We start from the raw sequence: 25,135 nt of genomic DNA, 5'->3' as shown, positions 1-25,135 counted from the left end.
ATTCCCATTTCAGGGGAATGGGCTCCTCTCTGGCCCAGGGCAGGTCCAGAAATGCTGTTCAAGAGCATAGACCTGGACTTGGGGACCCCAAGAGCTTACTTATTATTCTACCCCAGTGGCTGAGTGGTACCTGAAGTGCAAGACAAAGTCCCCTTTACTTTTCACTGTGCTTCTCTCAAGCAGAAGGAATCTTTCACCGTAACTACCACAGCTGGGAATGTATTTGGAGACACCTGAAGTCAGTATATTTCAGATCCCAAGGCCCATGGTGTACGATCTGGTTATTGCTGCTGCTTATTCAGGGCCCAGGGGCTCTTTAGTCAGCACATGACGAATCGTGCCAGGACGGTGTCCTTCCATTCATGCCGGTGGGTTTCCTTCTGGCCCAGGATGGGTCTAGAAATGTCTTCCATGAGCCAGGGCCTGGAGTGGGGAGTGTTATGACTCTGACCAGTGCTCTATGCTCCTGTGGCTGAGTTGATATCCAAGTTGCAAGATAAAGTCCTCTTTACTCTTAACTCTCCCTTCCTTAAGCAGAAAGGAGTAACTTTTGTTGCTGCCAGCACTTTTGTTGCTGCTGGCTGGGATTGGGGTGGGGACGCTGGCACAAGCACTTCTTCAACTCCCCAAGCTGGTGTTTCCCTAGGTCACATGTCACCCTAGTCCACTGGTTCTGAGCCCAGTCCAGCATGAGGACTTGCTTAGAAATTGCAGTCCTTGTGTCCTAGACTGCCTTTCAGGTTTACCTAGGAACTCAGAGCACTTTGGCCCACAGTGGCAAGGCTTGCTGAGAAACTCAAGCTCTGACTGCGGGATGGGTAATTCCCCTTAGGCTAGCCCTGGTCCATGTGCTCCCTCTGTGGATGGAGTGGTGCTGGCTAAGCCCAACATGGCTTTATTTCCTGCTGTGACAGAACAGCACTGAGTTCAGTGTAAAGCCCTGTAGTCACTGTACTCTCCCTCCTCCAAATGCACAGATTCTGTCCCTGTACCACATGGCTGCTGCTGTATACTGGGGAAGAGGTGGCATCAGTGAGTCAAGACTGTCTGTCCTCCCTTCCTCAATGCCTCTTTCAGCAAGATTAAGTTACAACCAGGTACTGTGATTGCTCACCTGGTTTTTGGTTCTTGTGACTCTTCTTTTCTATATGCAGGTATTTGTTAAAATTTGATGTTCCTGCAGGGGGGACAAACAGTATAGGCTTCTATTTTGCCATCTTGCTCCACCCCACCTGCAAAATTTCTGTCCTGAACATTAGTATTGCTATGCGTTTTTGGCCCCGTGCAGAAATTTTGGAAAGCAAGCCTTATTCCTGGTAAATTGGAAAATATTATTCAATTTTTATTCCTCCTATTCCAAGGGGGATATCTGAGGAAAAAGAAGGGCACTGGAAGGGATTTTCTTTTCCTCTGAATTTTTCTACGTCCTTTTCTATGTATTTTCTATGTCTTTTTCACAATCTTATGAAGAAATAGCAGCTCACCTGACTAAGGGCCCTTGTTGAAAATAACTAATCTTCAGCTACTTAGTTCATTCCTGCAAAATAGAGGATTTAGCTGAAAGGGAGTAGAACAAAAATGCAAACTTTTATGAGCCTTATACCAGGGTCAAGACTAGACACAAGCATGAAGACAATGTTTGGCATTGGTATCCTTGACTTCTCCTTTCACTGCCCTTTCCCATCGCGTTGCACACACAGAGTTCTCAAATGCCCAATTTATAAATGTATTACCTACTTCAGGAGTATTTGCTTGTCAACAAGTGACAGAGGACAAAGTTAGAATATGTAAATTGTTAATTTTAGAAATTTATAAATCTGTAAGCAATACGAGGAAGGTGTTTATGAACACATGACTTTCTCTACCTCAACAAGACAGTTTGATGTGGTAAAATGAACACTGGATAAGTATAGTAGACACAGTATTTTAAAAATTCATTCTTCCTTTTTGAGTAATAGTATAATAGTATTCCAATTACCTTTTGTGGAATTACTTCCCCTATTAAGTGAAAACTTGGTGAGACGGTGAATAAAGCACCTGCCTCCAGTGGCCAGGGTGTGGACGAATGACTCAAGGCAGGTCAATCTGATTGTTTCTTCCTGTTTCTTTAACTCTTTAATGTAATGATGCAGAGGTAAGGGTAAAACAACAGTTGGCACCTCTTATTCAATGATGGCTCTCTTTCAGTTCCTATTCCCGAGACTAACAAAGCTAACTGGTTTTTGTTTTTTCTGATCTTGGTACTCCAGGCTTTGCTTTACTTCTCTGAGCACCCCATAGTCTTCCAGGGTGATTATTTTTGCTTAGGTTAGCCAGGGAAGATTCTATTGCTTACAGCCAAAGACTCACATTAGATTCAAGGTATTAGGAGGCATGGTGGCTCTCTGTGAAATACTTAGCATCTCTGGCTCTGTTTTTTCATATGTGAAAAGGATGTGGTAGGACTACATGGTTTCTAATTTCTTCTCTAATTCTGAAAGGAAATAAATATATAAAGCTGGCCCTCCCTAAAAGCCACGAATAATTCTGAACATATGCCTATTCCTCGATGAATAAGTTGGGGGTTAATGCACTTTCCCATTAACTGTGACTTCTAATTTGGTCTCTTAGCATGCCTTCAGCCTCTAGGCCCTGGGATCCATTTAAGGCCATTTAGACAGAGGCCACATCTGTGGTATCTGAATTATCTGGCTAAGCATCCTGTATTCATTGGGTATTTGCCAACTGTATGCTAGATCAGGGTCTGTCAGAATGCCCTCATTTTGGAAAACTATTTAAATGGCAAGAAAAATTAGATCTTAGAAAGAAAAACCTGGGTATAGAGCTCAAGGAATTGCACAGCTGGGTATCATTAGCAATAATCAAACCTCATCCAGTATAAAAAGCAACAGAAAGTGATGATGTGGGAGCAGTGTTTATTTGTATGTGTAAGTAAGTTTATGTATATATTTATGTGTATGTTTGTATAAATGTATGTGTCTGCATAATAAAGTAGATGTATATAAAATTTTTTAAAATCTTGGTTTCCTTGACTGCTTCCCCCCTTCACCCTGAACTTGGATCTTTCTACTGTAATCCAGTGGGAGTGTTTGATGTATTGAAATCATCTTAGAATTTCACAGTCTTTGAGGCAGCAACTTTGATGCTGCAGACACAGAGGAGGGCCAAATAAATACTATTAACAGGAAAAAAAGTGCAAATACTAAATAGCTACTGGAGAATCTACTTTCTAAAAACATATCCATGAAAGAGTCACATCTTTTTTCTCCATAATGACTAATGTTTTATTATAAAGGAATATTATTATTTTAGAAAACAAAAACTTGGAAAATATACGAAGTATATATAAAGGAGCAGGTAAATGTTACCTACACTCTTACCACTCAGAGCTATTAAGTAACATTTTTGGATATTTTCTTTAATTTGCAGAAGGTAGTTTTTAATGAGAGAATCCAAATTTGGGATTGCTGAGCTTAGTTTGGAAATTCTTAATTGCAGACATGCATTTGGTCACCAATTTGCTAAAAGGAAATAAAATAAGAGTTCCCTTAGTATTGCTTAATTTAACTTTATAAATAGACTTTAAAATCACTGTTATACAAATTTTCTTTTTGAAGCTTAAATTTGGCATTTTACATTTGCCCCTCCAAACCCATTCTCTTTAACCTGCTCTATTGCACCAATCTCTGCTCACCTTCAAGTGTAAGCCCAAAGCCCCTCCAACCACACAAATCCATAGCACACATTAAGATAGGAAGAGACAGTCAATAATAATTGAACACTTACCATGTGTCAGGCAGCACACCAAAGGCTTTACATATATATATGTGTAAGTGTACACACACATACACTAGGTTGATCCTCAAATCCAAAGGCTTTTTATGTGTCATCTTGTTTAATCCTTACAAAACCTTATGAAATAGGTATTATTCACATGCTTACTTTACTAATGAAGAAACTTCATTTCAAAGAGATCGACTGACTTGCTTAAGATGCTCATAAGCTAGTTACTGGTAAAGCTGACACTTCAGCTTAGGTCTACCTGATTCCAAAGCCACTATGCTACTGCAACGTATAAGGACAAAGAAAAGGCAGTGGCCATACCTAGACAAAATTTTGAAGAAGACAAAAGTCTGTGTTTTGTGCTCTCAATTCCCAGCCAATAGAAACCCATTTTAAAAGTATAGTGTTTGATGAGAAGGAGAATCTTCATCAAAGGCTTTATGTATTAAGTATTAAGATGGGTGGAATGCTCTTAACATTATGATGTTCATAAGGAACATTGATGTCTAGGACATTAGAGCTCACAGGATACTTAGTATGATCTAATTTAATTCCTTCAATTTACAGATTAAAAAACTGAGGCCTGGAGGGATGAGGTTACAATTTATTGTCAATAACAGAGCATCGTAATTGTAATTCTACAGCCTAGAATCTGGGTCCCTTTTTCTTTCAATCTACAGATTCCAGAAAACACCAAGGCCTTTTTGTTTCATAATGTAGATTAATCTGATGAAGCAAAATGACTTTGAATGAACTTTAGAGGGTATTTCTTGTGTATCTGCTAGCTGATTTTTCTCTAGGTTCGGTTATTTTAGGTCAAAGCCAAATAGTGACTAATAGTTACTTTACAGGCTTTGTGTCTTTCTGATATTTTATCAACAGAATGACTTGAGATTTAATCAATGCATATCTCTAAGTCTAAAAATCCCTCACCTAAAGCTTTTTCTGTAGCACCTATGTGTTATGATTTATATGTAATTGATAAGGTAGAAGTTACGCCTAAAATGATTTCACATTTCAATGTGTGTTACTTTTTTCTATTTGGTTCTCTGTTTTAACTTTTAAAACGGAAATGTGTTGAACACAAAGAGTAATCAAATGAAACAACAGTATAAAACACAGTCTCTTCATTTAGTTTAACAGTAGTCTAGAAAGTAAAAGGATAAATTGAGGTATATAGTTTTATACCTGTTTGAATCCCTGTGATTTTTCTCTCAAATGTACTTAACCTTGACAGAGTTCATTCTGAATAGTCCCATCATTACTCCAGTGCTTCTCCTCAATCCAGAAATCAAAAACATATATTTAAGCCACTTTACCTTCAGACTCTACTTTCCTTTTTTTTTTTTTTTTTTTTTTTACCTTAAACATGATCTTGAGCCTCTGGGTTTGACTACTTAAAATAATTAGAATGCAAAAATAACAAGAACATTTCTCATTAGGATAGAAATGATGAGGACAAAATGTCCATTTAGTTTTATTTTGATAAAGTGAGCTGGAATTCCCAGAAGATTGAATAAGGATAGTGAGGGCAAATGCTATCAGATTTGTGGACTCATAAAGTAATTCTGTAGATATCATTTGACTAAATATATGTTTTGCAAAACTAAGCTCTGTCAGCACCACACCCAGATTATTTACTATAGTGTGCATTTCAAATGAACACATATGGATTTTCTATTTTAATGCATTTTCTTTGAGTTAGCTGAAGGTGTGGGTTGTGTTAATTAAATGAAGAGAAGGAGATCTAAATGCTGGATGAAAAATGAAGGTGATGGACACCTATAATTTGTATATTTAGTAATCTATCAAAAGCATAGTAAGTAATGAAGGAGTGATCACATTTATAAATCTCTTTCATTTAAGAATGCTCATAAGTTATTCAAATTTAGTTACATTTATACTTAGGAATGTAATAAAAGGTGGACATTTGTACATTTTAATATTCACTAATTACACAGTACTTAGAAATATCTTATAATATACTTTTGGCACATGACATAAAGAACATTAACAGTGTTTGTGCATCCAGAAATTATCTTCTCAATTCCCTGACAGTAGCAAAAGCTGGAGGAGAAAAAGGATTTCCACATAATTTATATGAGAGGCTCTCTTCTGTGATGTTCAATGATTGCAGTCCTGTGTAGGGCTTAGATCCATTCATTATCAAATATTTACTAAATGTCTACTGTGTGCCAGGCACTGGGCTGGGTTCTGGATATACGATGGTGAATAAGGTATACATTACTCTAGCTTCCTGGAGTTTCTAGTTTTACGTGCAAGAAAGATAAGATAAATAAATAATTACAAATTGTAAAAGTTCTGTAAAAGAAACAAACAGAGAACTCTGGTAGGGAATATCTCAGTTAAAGGGGATAGGCAAAGAAGACTCCTGTCAAGAGATGACATTGAAATGGAATGCATAGTGAAGTAGGGAGTGAATGGTGCTCTTGGTTTCTACCATTTATTGAGTCACAGGCCTGGGCTAAAATTTTTTTATATATTATTCAACAGCTCTATAATATGATGCCCACGTTACAAATGAGAAAACCAAGGGCTTCATTACTCAGGTCACAAAGCTGGTAAGAGATCTGAGATGGGAGAATGACATGGAGTCTGAATCCAGAGTTCATACCTTTTGAAGCAGTAATTCCATTTCTAGGAAAAATATCAAAAAGGAATAACCAGAAATTTAGACACAAATTTACTGAACAAGATAATTCTCTGAACTCATTTTAAAAATGGCACTAGTCTTTTATTTGGGGGCTGAGGAAGGATTTCAGATTAAGCTTATAGTTTCACTTAATAATATTCCTCATCTTCCTTTTTAAAAATGATTCATTGGTTTTTAATATATTCACAGAGATGTGAAATCATCACTACAATCAATTTTAGACATTTTCATCAACTTGAAAAGAAACTCCATACTCTTTGGCCTCCCACTATTCCTCATTTCTAGGCAACCACTAAACATGTTGTTATAGATTAGCCTATTTCATATATATCGAGTTATATATACACTTCAGTCATTTGTGACTGGCTTCTTTCATTTAGAATAATTTTCCAAAGTTCATCCGTGTTGTAGCATGTATTAGTATGGATATACCACCTTTTATTTGTCTGTTCATCAGCTGGTGGCGGTTTAGGTTGGTTCTACTTTTTAAGCCATTAAAATTATTATTATTATTATCATTATTTTTGAAATGGAATCTTGCTCTGTTGCCCAGGCTGGAGTGCAGTGGTGCAATCTTGGCTCTCTGCAACCTCTGACTATGGGCGGGCGCCACGATGCCCAGCTGATTTTTTTCTTTTTGGGGGGGTGTGGGGGGAGACGGAGTCTTGCTCTGTGGCCCAGGCTGGACTGCAGTGGCGCAATCTCGGCTCACTGCAAGCTCCGCCTCCCGGGTTCACGCCGTTCTCCTGCCTCAGTCTCCCGAGTAGCTGGGACTACAGGCACCCGCCACTACGCCTGGCTAATTTTTTAATATTTTTAGTAGAGATGGGGTTTCACTTGTGTTAGCCAGGATGGTCTCGATCTCCTGACCTCGTGATCGCCCACCTCAGCCTCCCAAAGTGCTGGGATTACAGGCATGAGCCACTGCTCACGGCCGATATTTTTTGTATTTTTAGTAGAGATGGGGTTTCACTGCGTTAGCCAGGATAGTCTGGATCTCCTGACCTCGTGATCCACCCGCCTGGGCCTCCCAAAGTTTTGGGATTACAGTGGTGAGCCACTGCACCCAGCTAAAATTATTTTTTAAAATTACTTTTATTTGTACAAATTTGTGGGGTACATGTGAAATTTTGTTAATGTGTATAATATGTCATGATCAAGTCAGGGTGTTTAGGGTGTACATTATTCAGATACAACACATTTCTATTAACTATAGTCACCCTCCTTTAAGACCTGAAGTTTATTGCTCTGACAATATGTTTGCGCTCTTTAGCCCACCTCTCTTCAACCTCCCCACTTCTCGGAATTATGCTTCCCAGTCTCGGTTACCTATCTTTCCATTCCCTATCTCCTGCATAAAGTGATAACATGCAATATTTGTCTTTTTGAACCTGACTTATTTCACTTATGAAAATGACCTCCAGTTCCATCATGTTGCTGCAAATGACATTTCATTCTATTTTATGGCTGAAGAGTATTCCGTTGTATACCACATTTTCTTTATCCATTCATCCACTGATTAACACTTAGGTTGATTGTTTATCTTTGCTATTGTGAATAGTGTTGCAATAAACATGTGAGTGCAGGTATCCCTTTGATAGATTTTTGAGTAAATACTTAGTAGTGAGATTGCTTGATCGAATGTTGATTCTATTTTTAGTTTTGGAGATATCTCCATGCTGTTTTCCACAGTGGCTGTACTATTTTACATTCCCACCAACAGTGTATAAGAGTTTTCTTTTCTCTGCATCCTCACCAACATTCATTATTTCTTGACTCTTTAATAATAACCATTCCGCAGTCTGGATTAAGATGCTATCTCATTGTGGTTTTGGTTTGTATTTATCTGATGATTAGTGATGTCAAGCATTTTTTCCCTGTAGCTCTTGGCCGTTTGTATGTCTTGTTTTGAGAAATACCTATTCATGTTCTTTGCCCCCTTTTGGTGGGACTATTTTTCTCCTGTTGATTTGTTTGACTTCCTTGTATATTCTGGATATTGGTCACTTGTTGGACGAATAGTTTGCAAATGTTTTCTGTCATTCAACAGGTCATCTTTTCACTCTGATGATTACGTCCTTTGTTGTGCAAAAGACTTTCAGTTTAATTAAGTCCCATTTGTCTATTTTTGTTGTTGTTGCCTGTGCTTTTAAAGTCTTAGTCACAAATTATTTGCCTAGACAAATGCCCAGGAGAGTTTTTCCTAGGTTTCCTTCTACTATTTTTATAGTGTGGGTCCTATGTTTAACACTAATCCATTTTTGGTTGGTTTTTGCTTACAGTGGAAAATAGGGATCCAGTTCCTTTTTCTGAAAGTGGCTATCCAATTTTCCTAGCACCATTTATTGAACATGGTATCCTTTCCTTAACTTAAGTTCTTCTAGGCTTTGTTGAAGAGCAATTGGCTGCAAATATGTGACGATTTCTGGATTCTCTTTGCTGTTCCATTGGTCTTTGTGTCTATGTTTATACCAATATCATGCTGTTTGGGTTACTATATAGCTTTGTAATATATTTTGAAGTGAGGTAATGTGATACTTCCATCTTCATTGTTTTTTGCTCAGGATTGCTTTGGCTTTTTGGGCTCTATTTTGGTTCCATACAAATTTTAGGATTGTTTTTTCTAATTCTGTGAAGAATGCATTGGTATTTTGATAGGGATTGTATTGAATCTGTAGATTGCTTTGGGCAATATGGTCATATTAATGATATTAATTCTTCTGTTCCATGAGCATGGGATGTTTTTCCACTTGTTTTTGTCATCTTCAATTTCTTTCATTAGTATTTTGTAGTTCTCCTTGTAGAGATTGTTCACCTCCTTGGTTAACTTTATACCTAGGTTTGGTGTTTTTTGTTTGTTTGTTTGTTTTGTTTTTGTAGCTATTGTAAATGATATTTCTTTCTCAGCTAGATCATTACTCGTGAATAAAATGCTATTGATTTTTGCATATTATTTTGTGTTCTACAACTTATCTGAATTCATTTATTAAATCTTAGAGTTTTCGGGTTGAGTCTTTTTTTTTTTTAACATTTTTAGTAAATGTTTATTTTTTACATTCCTTAAAAACAAAACAAAAATCACAAGTTTAATACTAACCCTTTGAAATATTGTACACCAAAGCCACCTTACTCATGCAGCAAGTCGGTCTATGTTCTCTTTACTTCTGTTTGCCAGATGATCCTTAATAATTTCTACAAACAGATTCCTCTTCAACAGATTATATGCAAGAGGTAAAAGCTGACCAGTAACTTTAGGAAAATAATGTGAGCCATAGCAAAAGAGGTCCATTCCCAACTCAAACCCCATCCCATAATCACATTCATCATTAGCAAACTGCACAAAAGTCATCATTTCCTGAATGGGAGCAAAAACTTTCAGTCTCAACTTCTGTCTTGCAAATTCTCTTGAGGTCAGCATGTGTTTCAGGCAGTTCTCTGTACCTAACATCATTTTTATCTACTGGAACAACAAAGCACCATGAAAGGTCTTTGTCACAACTTTCTTATCTCTCTGTTTCATCTTCATGGTTCTCTGTTCCAATGAGTACCCTGGCTGCTTTTGTAAGTTTTTATCTATGTTTTTCAGGAGATTAGTTTTCTTTTTATCCATTACTGTGGGTTGAGTCTTTAGGTTTTTCAAAATATAAGATTATATCATCAGCAAACAGGGACAATTGGACTTTCTCTTTTCCAGTTTGAGTGCCTTTTATTTCATTCTCTTGCCTGATTGCTCTAGCTAGGACTCTAGATATTGATTGCTCTAGCTAAGACTTCCAGTACTATGTTGAATAAGAGTGGTGAAAGCAGACATCTTTGTTTTGTTTACGTTCTTAGAGAAGACTTTTGACTTTTCCCTTATTCAGTATGATGTTAGTTACAGATTTGTCATATATGGTCTTTATTATTTTAGGTATGTTCCTTCTATGCTTGGTTTTTTGAGAGTTTTTATCATGAAGAAATGTTGAATTTTATTAAATGCTTTTTCAGGAATTTTGTGTCTATGTTCATCAGGAATCTTGTTTTTTTGTTGTGTCCTTGTCTGGTTTTGGTATCAGGTGGTGCTGGCCTTGTCAAATGAATTAGAAAAAATTCCATCCTTTTTGATATTTTGTAATAGTTTCATAAGTATTGGTATTAATTTGTTGTACATTTGGTGTAATTTGACTCTAAATCCATCTGGTACAGGGCTTTTCTTTGTTGGGAGATTTTTGAAATTACTGATTCAATCTCACTACTCATTTTTAGTCTGTTCAGGTTTTCTATTTCTTTTTAATTCAATCTTGACAGGTCATATGTTTCCAGGAATTTATCCATTTCCTCTATGTTTTCCAGTTTGTCAGTGTATAGTTTTTCATAAGTCTCTGATGATCTTTTATATTTCTGTGGTATCATTTGTAATGTCTCCTTTTTCATTTCTGATTTTATTTGGGTCTTCTTTCCTCTTTTCTTGGTTAGTACAGCTAGCAATTTATCAATTTTTTTTTTATCTTTTTGAAAAATCAACTTCACATTTCATTGATCCTTTGTATTTTTTTTTAGTCTCCATTTCATTCATTCCTACCTTGATCTTTATTATTTCTTTTCTTATGCTAATTTGGGGATTGGTTTGTTCTTGCTTTTCTAGTTCCTTGAGGTGAATTGTTTTATTGTTAATTTGTAATCTTTCGTGTGTGTGTGTGTGTGTGTGTGTGTGTGTGTGTGTGTGAGAGAGAGTCTCACTCTGTTGCCTAGAGTGGAGTGCAGTGACACAATCTTGGATCACTGTACTACAACCTCCGCCTCCTGGGTTCAAGCAATTCTCATGCCTCAGCCTCTGGAGAACCTGGGATTGCAGTTGCGTGGTGCCATGCCTGGCTAATTTTTGTATTTTTAGTAGAGATGGGGTTTTGCAATGTTAGCCAGACTAGTCTCAAACTCCTGACCTCAAGTGATCCACTGCCTCAGCCTCCCAAAGTGCTGGGATTACAGGCATGAGCCACCGCGCCTAGCCTAATTTGTAATCTTTCTACCTTTTTGATGTAGGCAGTTGTTGCTATAAACTTCTCTCTTAGAACTGCTTTTGTCGTATCTTACAGTTTTGGTATGTTGTATTTCTATTTTCATTTGTTTTCAGAAATTTTTTGGTTTTATTTTAATTTTTTAATTGACCCTATGGTCATACAGGAACATATTGTTTAATTTCCATGTATTTGTATAGTTTCCAAAGTTCTCTTGGTATTGATTCCTAGTTTTACTCCATTATGGTCTTAGAAGACACTTAATATGACTTCAATTTAAAAAAAACCTGTTAAGGTTCCTTTTGTGTCCTAACATATGGTCTCTCCTGAAGAATGTTCATGTGATGATGAAAAAAATGTATATTCTGCAGCTGTTGGATAGAATGTTCTGTAAATGTCTGTTAGATCCATTTGGTCTAAAGTGCAGTTTAAATCCAGTATTTCTTTTTTTATTTTCTGTCTATGTGATTTGTCTACTGCTGAGAGTGGGTGTTAAAGTCCCCCACTATTATTGTTTTGTAGTCTATCTCTCTTTATACCTAGTAATATTTGCTTTATGAATGTGGGTGCACAAGTGTTAGGTGCATATATATTTAGAAGTGTTATATCCTCTTTCTGCATTGATCCTTTTATCATTATATAATGACATTCTTTGTATTTTGTATATTTTTTGCTGCTTTTGACTGAAAGTCTGTTTTATCTGATGTAAGTGTAGCTACTTCTGCTCACTTTTGGTTTCTGTTTGCATAGAATCTTTTTCTATCCATCTACTTTCAGTCTATACATGTTTTTATTGGTAAGACGAGTTTCCTGCAAGCAGTGTATAGTTGAATAATATTTTTAAAATCCATTTGGCCATTCTGTATCTCTTAAGTGGATAATTTAATATGTTTATATTCAAGATTATTGATATGTGAGGCTTTGTTCCTATCATATTGTTAATTTTTTCTGGTTGATTTATATATTCTTTGTTCTTTACTTTTTCTCTTATTGTTTGTCATTGTGTTTTGGTGGATTTCTGAGTAGTACCATGATTCTTTTCTTTTCTTCCTTTGTGTAATTGCTTTACCAGTGAGCTTTATACTTTCAGGTGTTTTCATGATGTTAAATGTCATTCTTTCACTTCCAGGTTCAGCATTCCCTTGAACATTTATTGTAGGACAAGTCTAGTGGTAATAATTTCCTTAGCATTTGCTTCTCTGGAAAGATTTTATTTCTCCTTCATTTTTAAAGGATAAATTGGTTGTATATAGTATTCTTGGCTGATAGTTTTTAAAAAATTCACTTTGATTATATCATCTCATTCTCTTCTGGCCTGTAAGGTTTCTGTGGAGTGATTCACATAGTTTGATGAGGTTTCCATTATAGGTTACTAGATGTTTTTCTCTTCTTATTTTTAGGAGTCACTCCTTATCTTTGACTTTAGACAGCTTGACTATAAGGTACTATGGAGAAGAACTTTTGGCATTGTATCTGCCTGAGGTTCACTGAGCCTCCTTTATATGAATGTTTAAATCTCTTGCTAGACTTAGGAAATTTTCATCTATTATTTTGTTATGTAAGTTTTCTAATCTTTTCACATTTTCTTCACCCTTGGGAATGCCAATAGTTTAAATATTCTGTCACTTCATGTTGTCCCAAATGTCACAAAGGCTTTGCTCATTCCTTTTTAATCTGTTTTCTTTATATTTACCTGCTGAATTGTTTCAAAAGACTTGTCTTCAAATTCTGAGAATTTTTATGCTGCTTGATCTAGTTTATTGTTGAAACTTTTATATGTATTTTTTATTTTCTACAATGAATTCTTCAGTTCCAGAATTTCTATTTAGTATCTTTTTTTTTTTTTTAATGTATCTCTTTGGTAAATTTCTGATTCATATTCTGAATTATTTTTCTGATTTCTTTGTATTGTTTTTCAGAATTCTCTTGTATCTCACTAAGTTTCTTTAAAATCAATATTTTGAATCCTTCATCTGGGATTTTTGATTTTTTTTTTTAGCACATCAGAGTTGCAAAGTATATCTGGGATTTTGACCTTTTAAAAATTAAGATATATTACTGGAGAATTATTGTGTTCCTTTGGAGGTCACATTTCTTTGATTTTTCATGTTTCCTTTGTCCTTACGTTGACATCTGCACATCTGGTATAATAGTCACTTCTTCCTATTTTTACATTAATTTTATAGGGGAAAACCTTTTTTCCTATAGATGTATCTGTGGTGTTGGCTGGATAGGGCACTTTGGCTTTGATTCTGGGTGTGTGGAGTAATGTGGTCTCTATGATTTTTTTAGGTATAAAAAGTGTTAGTGGTATCTGTGATTTCCTTGGTAGGTTAGGGTGGTTTTTAGTGGAGTTTGTGGTGAAGTTGAGCTGGGACTGAGATGCCAGGTAGGCCAGTCTTCAGACCCTAGTGGTGGCAGGGGTGGGCTAAGAGTGCCTATCCTTATGCCTTACGGCAGTTTATGCTAGCACTGGTGTTGGCAGTTACCAGCAGACCAATTCTTGGGCCTTCTTGTGGCTTAGTCAGATGCCAGCAGTAGCAACAGTGGTCTGGGCAGATGGGCATGTTCTCAGACCCCTGGGAAACTGGTATGAGAGATGGGTGATGGCAGTAGCAGTGGTGGGACAAATCTCTAGGTCCCAAGCAGTGTGTGCTGATGTTGGAAGTGGCTGTGATGAGCTAGGTGGGCCAGTCTCTAGGCACACAGGTGGTGCTTGCAGGTAGGTGCCAGCTGAGGTGGTACTGGCCAGGAATTTAGGCCCAAATTCAAGACCCTGGAGCACTCAGGTACTCAGTGTGGTGAATTGGGTTGGGCCATCCCCAGGACTCTGGGCTATGCCATCTCTCTCAGAGCAGTAGGGATAAAGCCTTGCTGGGTAGGCTTGTGCTCAAGTTACCTAATGGTGAGAGCAAGCACTAGCCATGGTCAGCAGGAACAGAACAATTCTCAGGCCCCAGGTGGAGTGCTAAGTTGGAGGTCTGTAACAGCCTTCAGTGGCAGGGCCTCAGTTGGGGCATTCCTCAGTAACTATGGCCTTGCCTGTTGGCTAGGGAATGCTTGTCCCTTTCATGTCCCAGTCCCCATAGGCTTGCTATCCAGCTTTGATGGCCACAGCCTACACCTAGCTCATGTCCCAGCCCTGGTTGCAGGAGCCCCCATGCAGCTTGCAACTCAGTCCCAATGGCAACCTGTTCTCTGTTCACATCCCAGTCTCAGTCCTGGCAGTATTCACTTCCCAGCCCCAGCAGCTGCAGCTCACTCCTAGCATGCTTCTCAGTCCTGGATGCAGGGGAACTCTCAGCACACACCCTAGTCACAGCAGTGACAGCCTGAGTTTCCCTAATAACTCAGACCCAGTGCCACCAGACCCCAGGACATTGTGAAGTCTTCCAAAGGCTAGTTTGAAAGTGGCACCCTGCTCTAGCTCTGTAGCTGCTTAGGTCTCAGAAAGGGTGTGGGACCCAGCACAAGCTCCCTCCCTGTAGCTGTTCCATCCCACGGTCTCCTGGCAGCTCTCTGTGTTAGTTTCAGGGCTTGGGAGTGTCAACGGGCTCTCTTGTGATGAGGATTGTATGATTCTATGGTGGGTCTGTGGGTCACTGGAAGTCTCTCACACTCTCTCCATGTTGGGAAGTCATTCCAACCTCCCAGCTGATTCCAGACAAGTTGGCTTCTTCTTTTGCTTCCTCTTCCTTGATGTTGGTGTTTCCTGTCACTTCTTTGTTGAATTCCAGTGTTCTCTCTTGAGTAAAATATTAAAAATACACTTATTTATACACTATTTTGATTCTTCTAAGTGGAAGAGTTAGGCATGCAATGCTTCTAGTCAGCCATCTTGAAGCCCCTCCTTGTCTTCCATTTTTAAATGATTTATATGTAAGAGGTTGATATGGTTTGGCTCTGTGTCCCCACTGAAATCTCATCTCTAATTGTAATCCCCACAAGTTGACCTGGTGGGAGGTGATTGGATCATGGAGGTGGTTTCCCATGAACATGCCCATCTGCCCAGGCCACTGCTGCCACTACTGGCATCTGAGTAAGCAACAGGAAGGCCCAAGAATTGACCTGCAGGTGAATGCCAACATCAATGCTAGCATAAACTTCCTTAGGGCACAAAGATAGGCACTGTCACGGGGGAAACCCATGGCTGTTCTCATAATACTGAGTCAGTTCTCATGAGAGCAGACAGTTTTGAAGTGTGGCACCTCTTTGCTCTCTCTCTTGCCACCATGTAAGATGTGCCTTGCTTCCCCTTCGCCTTCTGCCATGATTGTAAGTTTCCACTGAGGTCTCCCAGCCATGCAGAACTGTGAGCCAATTAAACCTCTTTTGTTTATAAATTATCTAGTCTCAGGTAATATTTTTATAGCAGTGTGAGAATGGACAAATACAGAGGCTACAAAATAGTAACCATCAAAATTCTAAAAAAGTGGTCAAATTTTATCAGGTTGTATATAGAGAAAGGCAAGGAAATAGATAGAGATAGGAACATGTAAAAGTGAAAGGCAAGAAATAACCACAGAGGAGATGAGTTTTGAGTAATGGAAGAAAGTCTTTCTGTTAGATGTTAGTCTGAAAGATGGTTTTTTCTCTGCACTATCTAAAGCTAGTGAGAGTTATAGGGTTATCCTAAACACAATTAAAGAAAACACTGTCAGACATTTTTCAGGAAGCTGTAATGAAGAATATTTTTATATAATGGGAACCTCTCCAATATTTCCTTAGGGCAAATCCACATTTGTGCAAAATTAAATAAGAACAGAAAACCTAGGGCAATAGAAAGTATGTTTTATGAAATCCATGTAGCTTGGTTTGAAAGTTATACTTTTAATGACTATGAAATAAGGCAGGCAGAGAGAATGAGAATTCTTGTCCAATTTGAGTATTAGTTTTGATCTATGGAATGGTTTGGACCCACTTAGATTATGATTCTGTAGAAGCTAATTAATGAAAAGACCCATCAGAAAAATTACCCAAAACTTGGAAATGAGGCAAAAATAAAAACAAAACAAAATGGTGACAGCATGACTTTCAGTATGAAACAGTAGAAAAGGCCACCCAAGGATTGTTCTTCTCAGTGCTACTGTAATTCTGTAATTATAGGCTCAGACTTAGTAAGTCACTCATTAACTGAGAGACTTTGTCAGGTAGAGATGTTGGTAATTTCTGCGGAACAGATGACTATAGAGATTTATGGCCTACTGGTCATTACCAGTTTATATCTAACCCAACAATCTTATCCTAACGTTTGTTTGTTAAATGTCCTATCAATAATCCAGCTGCTTAACTGCTCTTTCAACCTATCATAACATCTTACTGGTTCTCCCATAATTTTATATTTGCTTGAGAGTCATGGTTTTGCTTTTTGAAAATTATACTTTAACAAGAAGAGTCCATCCTCATTACTCAGATTTATTTTTTATTAATACCCATTGAAGTAGGATTGTTATTTCTATGTCACTTGCAATTTACCATGAATACTTATTCCTAATACTTGACTTATAATGCTATGTATACTTATGTATAATGTTATATATACTTATGACTTATAATGCTATGTATACTTATGTTAGTTAAATCTTCACAGAGATTTTATTGTTTTAAACTGGTGCTTATGCAAAATAATCCTCAAAAATTTTATAGGTGAAATACTCAAATTTGGTGGATGCAATTAACATTTTCAGTCAGGCCTGTACTGCCCAGAGTAGACAAACTAAGTAAGCAGTGGCCAATTTAGTGCTGCAACTGAGTGAAGTTGACATCATCACAGATCCTTCTGTATCTGTCTTTTGTCTCATTCTCTTTTTATCATTCTTCTTTGTCTCATTCTCTTTTTATCATCTGTATACACTTTGCAGGATATTTTGAGACAGGTTTTTTTAAAGAACAGTTGAGTTGGCCAGTATTTTATATCTGTTTGCATGCCTTTGTTTTTTGCCATTCACTAAGGTGAATGGATACCAAATTGCTAACAGTGTCATATACCCTGGGGTTCTATGCCAGATAGTGTTCCACTGATTTAAAAGAATATGGACTGCCATTTGACAAACAATGCTCATTAATGGATTACTCCATTTCTTATGCTAGAAGTTAATGACAGATAGTTGAAATTGTTTTGAATTATGAGGAAACTTTTGATATGAATAAAGACTGATAGCAAAACATTCACTTACTGATCACATCTCACATATCTACATTCCATTAATTATGCATAAGGTGATGCTCATTGACTGAAGGTAATGTGTGTTTATTATGCTAATGTCCTGTGAAAATAACACCTTTTAAAATTCCCACCTCAAAGTATCCTGCATAGCAGTTGAAAGTGACAACTTGAGCTTTACCAGGGGGCTGTATCAACTCATCACTATTTTTTACTTTTGTAAAAAAAAAAACCCAAGGTAGTTGAAATGTAAATACTCTAATTTTGCCTAATTATTGTATAACATCGTGTGCCTTATATTAACTGCTATCTCTTGTATATAAACCATTAGTCATCTTTCTGCAATGGCAAGAGAGAGTGTGTGCAGAGAGGCGAGGAGGGGAGGGGGGGACGACAAAGTTGCCATGTTATTGAAAAACAGCTAATGTTCCCTTTGTGTTTTATGTTTACTTTCTGTAGGCAAGTCAAATCATTGACAGGGTCTTGAATTCTTACGTCCCTCCAAAAGTCTCAAGACCTCTCACTGTGTCCTAACAGTTTAACCTTTTCTAAAAGAATTATCTGGCTTTTATCAGACACTAACAGATGCTTGAAGTGATGTTTGGCTAGTCAGTTAACATTTTCCTTCCAGATTTCCTTGTCTTGAAAAGGTGGTTATTGAAGTAGGTGATTGGGAAAATTCCTTTTAACTAAGCATTTTTGAATCTTTCATTTAGGCCTTGGTCTAATAATATCCAAGGATTTATAGGCTTTAACTAATTTGTAAGTTTTCTCTTAAAATAATAACACTGTACATTAGTGTCTATAAATCACTCCCAGCAATAGGCTTGTCTCTTCATACCTAACAATGTGTGGTGCATAGTAGGTGCTCAGTGTATGTTTGTTGTGAATTAATATATCCATCTATAAATGTTCAAACCTTCCTAGCTTAGGTTTTTTTTTTTTTTTTTTCAAGTATTGGAACAACAGTAGATGAGAAAAGCATTTGGCCTTCACACACTTTCCTTCTGGACATCAGTCAATTATGTCCATTATAGTGTGTGAAAAGAAAACAAATACTGGGGCCCCCAAATCATTGAGCTAAAGGGGAAAGTCAACTTGGGAACTGCTTAGGGCAAACCTGCCTCCCATCCTATTCAACGTCACCTCTCTGCTCGCTGAGATAAATGCATATCTGATTGCCTTCTTTGGAGAGGCTAATCAGAAAGCCAGAAGAATGCAACCATTTGTCTCTTATCTACCTATGACCTGGATGCCCCTTCCTCTGCTTTGAGTTGTCCCGCCTTTCCCGTCCTAACCAATGTTGATCTTACATATCTTACATCTTACATGATTGATATCTCATGTCTCCCTAAAATGTGTAAGATCAAACTGTTCTCTGACCACCTTGAGCACATGTCGTCAAGACCTCCTGAGGCTGTGTCGTGGGCATGAGTCCTCGACCTTGTCAGAATAAACTTTCTAAATTAACTGGGACCTGTCTCACATATTTGGGATTCACAAATGGAAGAGTAATCATTTCTTAAGTGATCTGCAAAAGGTAAAATGTGGAAAGAGCACTAAATTTGGACAGAGAACTGGTTTCTAGTCTGGCTTTGCAAGTCAGTTTAACAATTTTTTTATCTGCAAAGCAAAAATAATATCTCATAGTGTTGTAATATATATGAGGTACTTCATCATCTGCGAGGTGCTTTACAAATGTGAGATTTCTTCATTCTTTGATTAACTTATGTTGGGACTCAGAAAGCAATACACCCAAAGACTGACACTTTGACATACTGAGAGACCTTAGAAGCTGCGTTGGAATCATGGTCTCTCTAACCTTGTCTTGTTCCCCCACAGCCCCACCTCTGCCTGTGCATGGAGAGATTCTCTATGAAATTTCCTTATCAGACCAAAAAAGCTTCTTTCCACAAAAAAAAAAAAAAAAAAAAAGCAATCGTCTTAAACGGACTCCTTAAGGATCTTATCAAATAACCAGGAAATATTAACACCCAGAGAGACTGAGAGTCTCCACGCCAGACAGACTTTTTTTTTTTTTTTTTTTGGAGAAGTGGTCTTGCTATGTCGCCTAGTCTGGAGTGCAGTGACTATTCATAGGTACCATCATAGTACTCTATAGGCTCAAACTCCTGGGCTCACTGCCAGCACACCTGGCTGAAGACTTTTCATCTGTTCTTTGAAAGGAAGCTCCAAGAGATTATTTGAATAACTTTATTTGCATAATAAGACAAACTTTGTTTCTGTGCAGCTCCACCTCCTGCCTCTCAGGTCCATGTATCTCTCCTCTATGAAAAAGGGTAAATAACCTTCTGTCCTCTATTGGGTTATCGCATTATCATTTTCTTGTGAATCCCCCATGCCATGCATGTTAAAATAAAATTTTATATGCCTTTTCTCCTATTAATCTGCCTTTTGTCAGTTGATTTTCAGTGAACCTTCAGAGGGTAACGGAGAAATTTTCCCTTGGTCCCTACACTTACACAACTCTACATACAAAATTAAATCTTTTTTTTTTTTTTTTTGAGATGGAGTCTCACTCTCCTGCCCAGGCTGGAGTGCAATGGCACAATCTCAGCTCATTGCAACCTCTGCCTCCTGGATTCAAGTGATTTCCTGCCTCAGCCTCCCAAGTAACTGGGATTACAGGCACCTGCCACTATGCCCGGCTAATTTTTGTATTTTTAGTAGAGAGGGGGTTTCACTATGTTGGCCAGGCTGGTCTCGAACTCCTGACCTCGTGATCCACCAGCCTCAGCCTCCCAAAGTGCTGGGATTATAGGCGTGAGCCCCCGTGCCTGGCCTTTAAATTAAATCTATTAATTCTTTCTTTTTTTTTTTTTTTTTTTTTGAGACAGAGTCTCATTTTGTCACCCTGGCTGCAGTGCAGTAACACAAACACAACTCACTGCAACCTTGACCTCCTGGGCTCAAGCAGTCCTTCCACCTCAGCCTCCCAAGTAGCTGGGACTACAGGTGCATGCCACAACGCCCAGCTAATTTTTAATTTTTTTTTCTAAAGACGGGATTTTGCCATGTTGCCCAGGCTAATATCTATTAATTCTTTTCCCCTAGGATTGAAGGAGAAAACTGGAAAGATTGATGGACTTATGCTAACACAACCAAGCCTAAAAACCAGAGCAGTCATGACAAGGTTGAAGTTCATTCATCAGAAGTGAATGAGATGGAAGTATTCACCTCTATAATTATTTTCCTCACCTTAATAATGATGACTGACCAATTAGGCTGGTCATTGACATTCATTATAAAGATGGCCATAACAGATGTTATCAGCTCCACTAGAAGTAATTTAAAGAAAAAACAATATAGGACTGGAAGTTAGGATGCCTAAGTTTAGTCTCCTGCCAAAGAGAAGGCATGTGATTTAAGGTTAATCACTCGGCCTTTCTGAGCCCATTTCCACTTCTGTGAAATTATGGTTTGGAGTAAATGACTTTCATGTTTCTTATTTGGTGTCATTGTGATTCCTTTTCCAGCCATGCCTCCCAGTGATGGAGCTGAGGCAGGTATTTCCTTTGATTACATTTTTTTATTACATTTTTATATCTCAAATTTATCTGGAACACCGTTTTAAACTGTTTCTTATTTTATGCCTGCTGATCATTGCATTTTAGGTTAGCCAGAATACCAGTACTGGCTTTTATGATTTGATGTTTGAAAGGATGTTTCCAAAGGAAATTTAAAGAAACTGATAATTAAATTTATCAGTTCAGGGAATAAATTAGGCAGGTTCTTTTAACAACAAAAATGATGTTCTCAACACAGTCTAAATTAATAATAAGCCAAAATGTTCATATTCTAAGATTATGCGTATCTAAACCATAGAATGAGACTGCTGATTTAATTAAACCAGATCAAATAAGAAGGTTTTTCTTCAATAACACATCATCACTCAAGCTTAAAAATATTTTGAAAGTGAGATAACACCACATTCTAACCTCATCTTTACAGAGAAGAATTTTGCTTAGGGGAACAAAACAAATATGCTACATCTTGACTTTAAAACTGATAAGGCGAGTGAACTGTCTTCTAAAGAAACTGAAGAAAGTGCTCTCCCTTGAAATGTTTAAATGTTAACCTGGTGAGGCTATTTATAAATCAGTCTTAAGGAACTAAATTGAATCAGAGCCTCCTTATAATGTCACATACCTTGTCACCATTTACTCATTTACCTGTCAACCTTCCTTGGCTGCCACAAAGGCCAAAGAAGCAACAAGTAAAAACTTAGAGAAATGCCTTGAGACCAGAAGATTTTCTTGAGGTAGGATCAGGCAGGTTGGGGGCTGAATACTGGGTCTCTGCAGCTGGCTACCTGCAGCAGCTATGCTAGTGTCTACTATATTGAGTACATTGCTACTGGTATGAAATCAAGGTATGGTTAGCAAGAAATAGGAGGAAATGGCTTCTGGTTAGGCAACAAACACTGTCTTTCATACATATTATCCAACATACCCACAACTGATTGATTTCCTCTGAATGAGTACCTGTTCAATCATGATTTCTAACCTTTACTCCTTTTCTTATAAGCTACAGAACCCCTGAAGAAAAAGCAATCTATGCAAAATAGAAAACAAAACAAAACAAAAAACTAACAACTTCTTTCACTTGAGCATTCTAATATGGGAGACCAGAATATGCCACCCCAAAATATAAAGGATTGTTGAGCTGAAGACAATTAAGAGGATACAGGAAAGCTCTCTGCCCTCCTTCTATAAGCCTAAAAGCAAGACATAGATTTACAAAGACAAAAGAAAGATATTCGGCCTGTGGCTCACCCCAGTCCCTCCATCCTTTCCCCAACCCTCTTCTACCAGGGAGAACAAAGGTTTAAACTTTGTCAACCACTGAAGACAATTTGTCATCCCAGAGAGGTACCAGTGGAATCTACATTTATCAGTTTTACTAACTAGAATTTATCAGTCAATTTTTTACTTTTCCACAAATTTTAGCACCTAAAAACTCAAAGTCCTTTTCCTTTGTCTTGTCATGTCTCTAAAAATTTACTTTCCTTTCTTGAAGATGCTATTTAAACTGGAAGTCAAAGCCACCTCTAGGAGAACTACTTATTTTCTGGATGTCTCCCATGTAAATATATAAAATATACATGTTAATAAACTTCTGTCTTTTCCTTGTTCATCTGTCTTTTGTAACAGGGATCTGTTCCAACTAAGAACCTATGGGAGTTATTATTGCCCTACAGGTAACTGCAATGGAATCATAAAACTCTGCAGAACAGTTTGTAAACCATTTTTCTAGTTGATCAGTTTCTCTGAAATTATGACAGCCAAAAAGAAAGATATAATTTAGGGCTAGTTTTGCAAGCACAGAATTGATCTATCAGCTTACTGTTCTATATCTGGTAGATTTTTTAAAAACTCACTTTCTGTTCATCTACACATCAGATTAACCAAACTCTTCGTTACCTCGGTAAACTTACCCATAAAGCCCACAATGCTGAAGACCAAGGCTGGGAGGTTATTCTCTAGTATATGTTACATGTCTGCTGTGCCAGTCTAGTTAGTATTTACTAAGACTCAGTTGTGCTTCCCTAAGCTGTTGTACTTATAATAATGTACTTTGAATATTATATAAACAAAAGCATATGAAAATAAAAGTGTTATTGTTTTATGAAAATCTAGTAGACAAAAGTTAACCAGAACTAAATGTAAAAGCTAAAACTCTAAAATATGTAGATGAAAATGTAGGAGACAATCTTTGAGACCTTGGGATAAGCTAACATTTCTTAGATGGGACACAAAAAGCACAACTATACAAGAAAAAAACCCCAATAAATTGGACTTCATCAATGTGAAAAACTTTTAATATTCAAAAGAAAATGAAAAGGCAAGACATGAACTGAGAGAAAATATCTGCAACATATATGCCTGATATAAGAAATATCCACAATAATAGAGAATAAGTAAAGAACTCATACACACAATAATAATGAGATAAACAACTCTATTTTTAAAAAATTAATCAAAAGCGTTGAACAAATTGGTAAATGGAGGATAGATGGTAAGACCTGGTTTCCCATTATTGGAGAGGAAAGTTACAAATCAGAAAGAAGAGAAGGCTAGAATGACCCCTGTGGTGCTGGATTACTGTTGGAGATACCAGTCTGTATTGGCTTAATATATATACAAATGGATAGATACAGAAATAATGAGAGATCTCTGCACGTCAGTGAGTTAGTATACATAATTACCTAGCTCTCTTTGCTAAGAGGTCTTAAAGGTAATGATGTTTCTGTAACACTAAGTAGTCCCAGTGCCCAAATCTTGGATTCTAAATCTTATTCTCCAAAGAACCAGGGCTCCTTGGAGAAATGGCTGATTCTAGTACTGGGACACAGAAAATATAAGATGAGCTTGGAACATCTTGTAGTGCCAGAAAGTAGCGAAGTGCTCCTTCCTTAACCCCTCCAGAAAAGGGCAGGGTCCTGTATAAGGGACACAAGAGTCAAACTGAAGAAATACCTGATGTCTAAAGTTGGAACAATTTGATCAATAAAATAAATATAGTAAAGGCATATAACCCAAAGGATAAAATAAATAGTCATGTGTCTATACTGATATAAATCAATGACTGAATAAATAATGTAGGGAAAGAGACAAATCTTTATTACAGAATTCCAAACAATATATGTAGGTCCCCTTCCTCCAGGGGGTGTAGCTTAGTTCTTCCCCTGCCTCCTTTCTGAGTGTGGGCTTGACTTAGTGATTCACTCCAAGGAATAGAGTATGGAAAGAGAAAACAGTAACTTTACAATGGAAAAGCCTGTAAACACTACCTTAACCAAGTGATGAAGATTAACATCACGGGTAATGTCACATGAATATCATATGCCCCCTAATATAATGCAATGAAAAAGGCACTTCATCTCTGTGTTATTCATTTCAAAACTCCATAACCCCATCCCAACCAAAATAAAAACATCAGACAAACACAATTTGAGGGACATTATACAAAATACCTGACTAGCAGTCCTTAGAACTTTCAAGGTTATGAAAAACAACTAAAGCCTAAGAAACTGTCAGAAACCAGAGATGACTAAGGAGCCATGACAACTAAATGCAATGAAGTATCCTGGATGAGATTTTAGAACAAAAAAGGCAAATTAATGGAAAACCTGGTGACATTCAAATAATGTCTTGACCTTAGTTAATCATAATATACTTAGGTCTATTTCTTACAAATGTACTATCATAATGTAAGTGTATAACAGTAAGGGAAACTAAAACTGGGTGAAGGGTCTAAGGGTACTCTCTGCACCATCTTACAACTTTTGCACAACTATAAATTATCCCAAAGCAAACAGTTGATTTTTTCAAACTCATAACCAAAAATATAATTACTTATTTAATCAATGTACCACCTTAAAGCCAAAAAGTGGCAAACACTGGAAAACACTGAAAAATATTTGACAAATAGAGTAAGATATAGAAGAGAACACTATTCAAGAAAAGTCAGCTTTGGAAGCCAAAATTAAAACAG

At 37.3% G+C, this 25,135-nt stretch overlaps 1 protein-coding gene across 2 annotated transcripts in view; it reads left to right on the top strand.

Moving 5' to 3' along the window:
- The window catches only part of LOC144332960 (uncharacterized), a 130,428-nt gene extending 109,494 nt beyond the window's left edge, over positions 1-20,934 (top strand). Inside the window, exon 3 of one of the 2 annotated variants that reach the window (XM_077954727.1) lies at positions 20,693-20,934. In XM_077954727.1, coding sequence (XP_077810853.1) covers positions 20,693-20,796 — 104 coding nt within the window. In that variant the 3' untranslated portion in view covers positions 20,797-20,934. The remainder of the gene's footprint in view (positions 1-20,692) is intronic. The other variant, XM_077954725.1, reaches the window with a different exon arrangement.
- The last annotated feature ends 4,201 nt before the right edge of the window (positions 20,935-25,135 follow it).

The sequence above is a fragment of the Macaca mulatta genome, chromosome 11 (assembly GCF_049350105.2).
Source record: "Macaca mulatta isolate MMU2019108-1 chromosome 11, T2T-MMU8v2.0, whole genome shotgun sequence".
Lineage (NCBI taxonomy): Eukaryota > Metazoa > Chordata > Mammalia > Primates > Cercopithecidae > Macaca > Macaca mulatta.
Note: the sequence above shows the minus strand (reverse complement) of the source record. Positions and strands in the feature narration are given on the sequence as shown.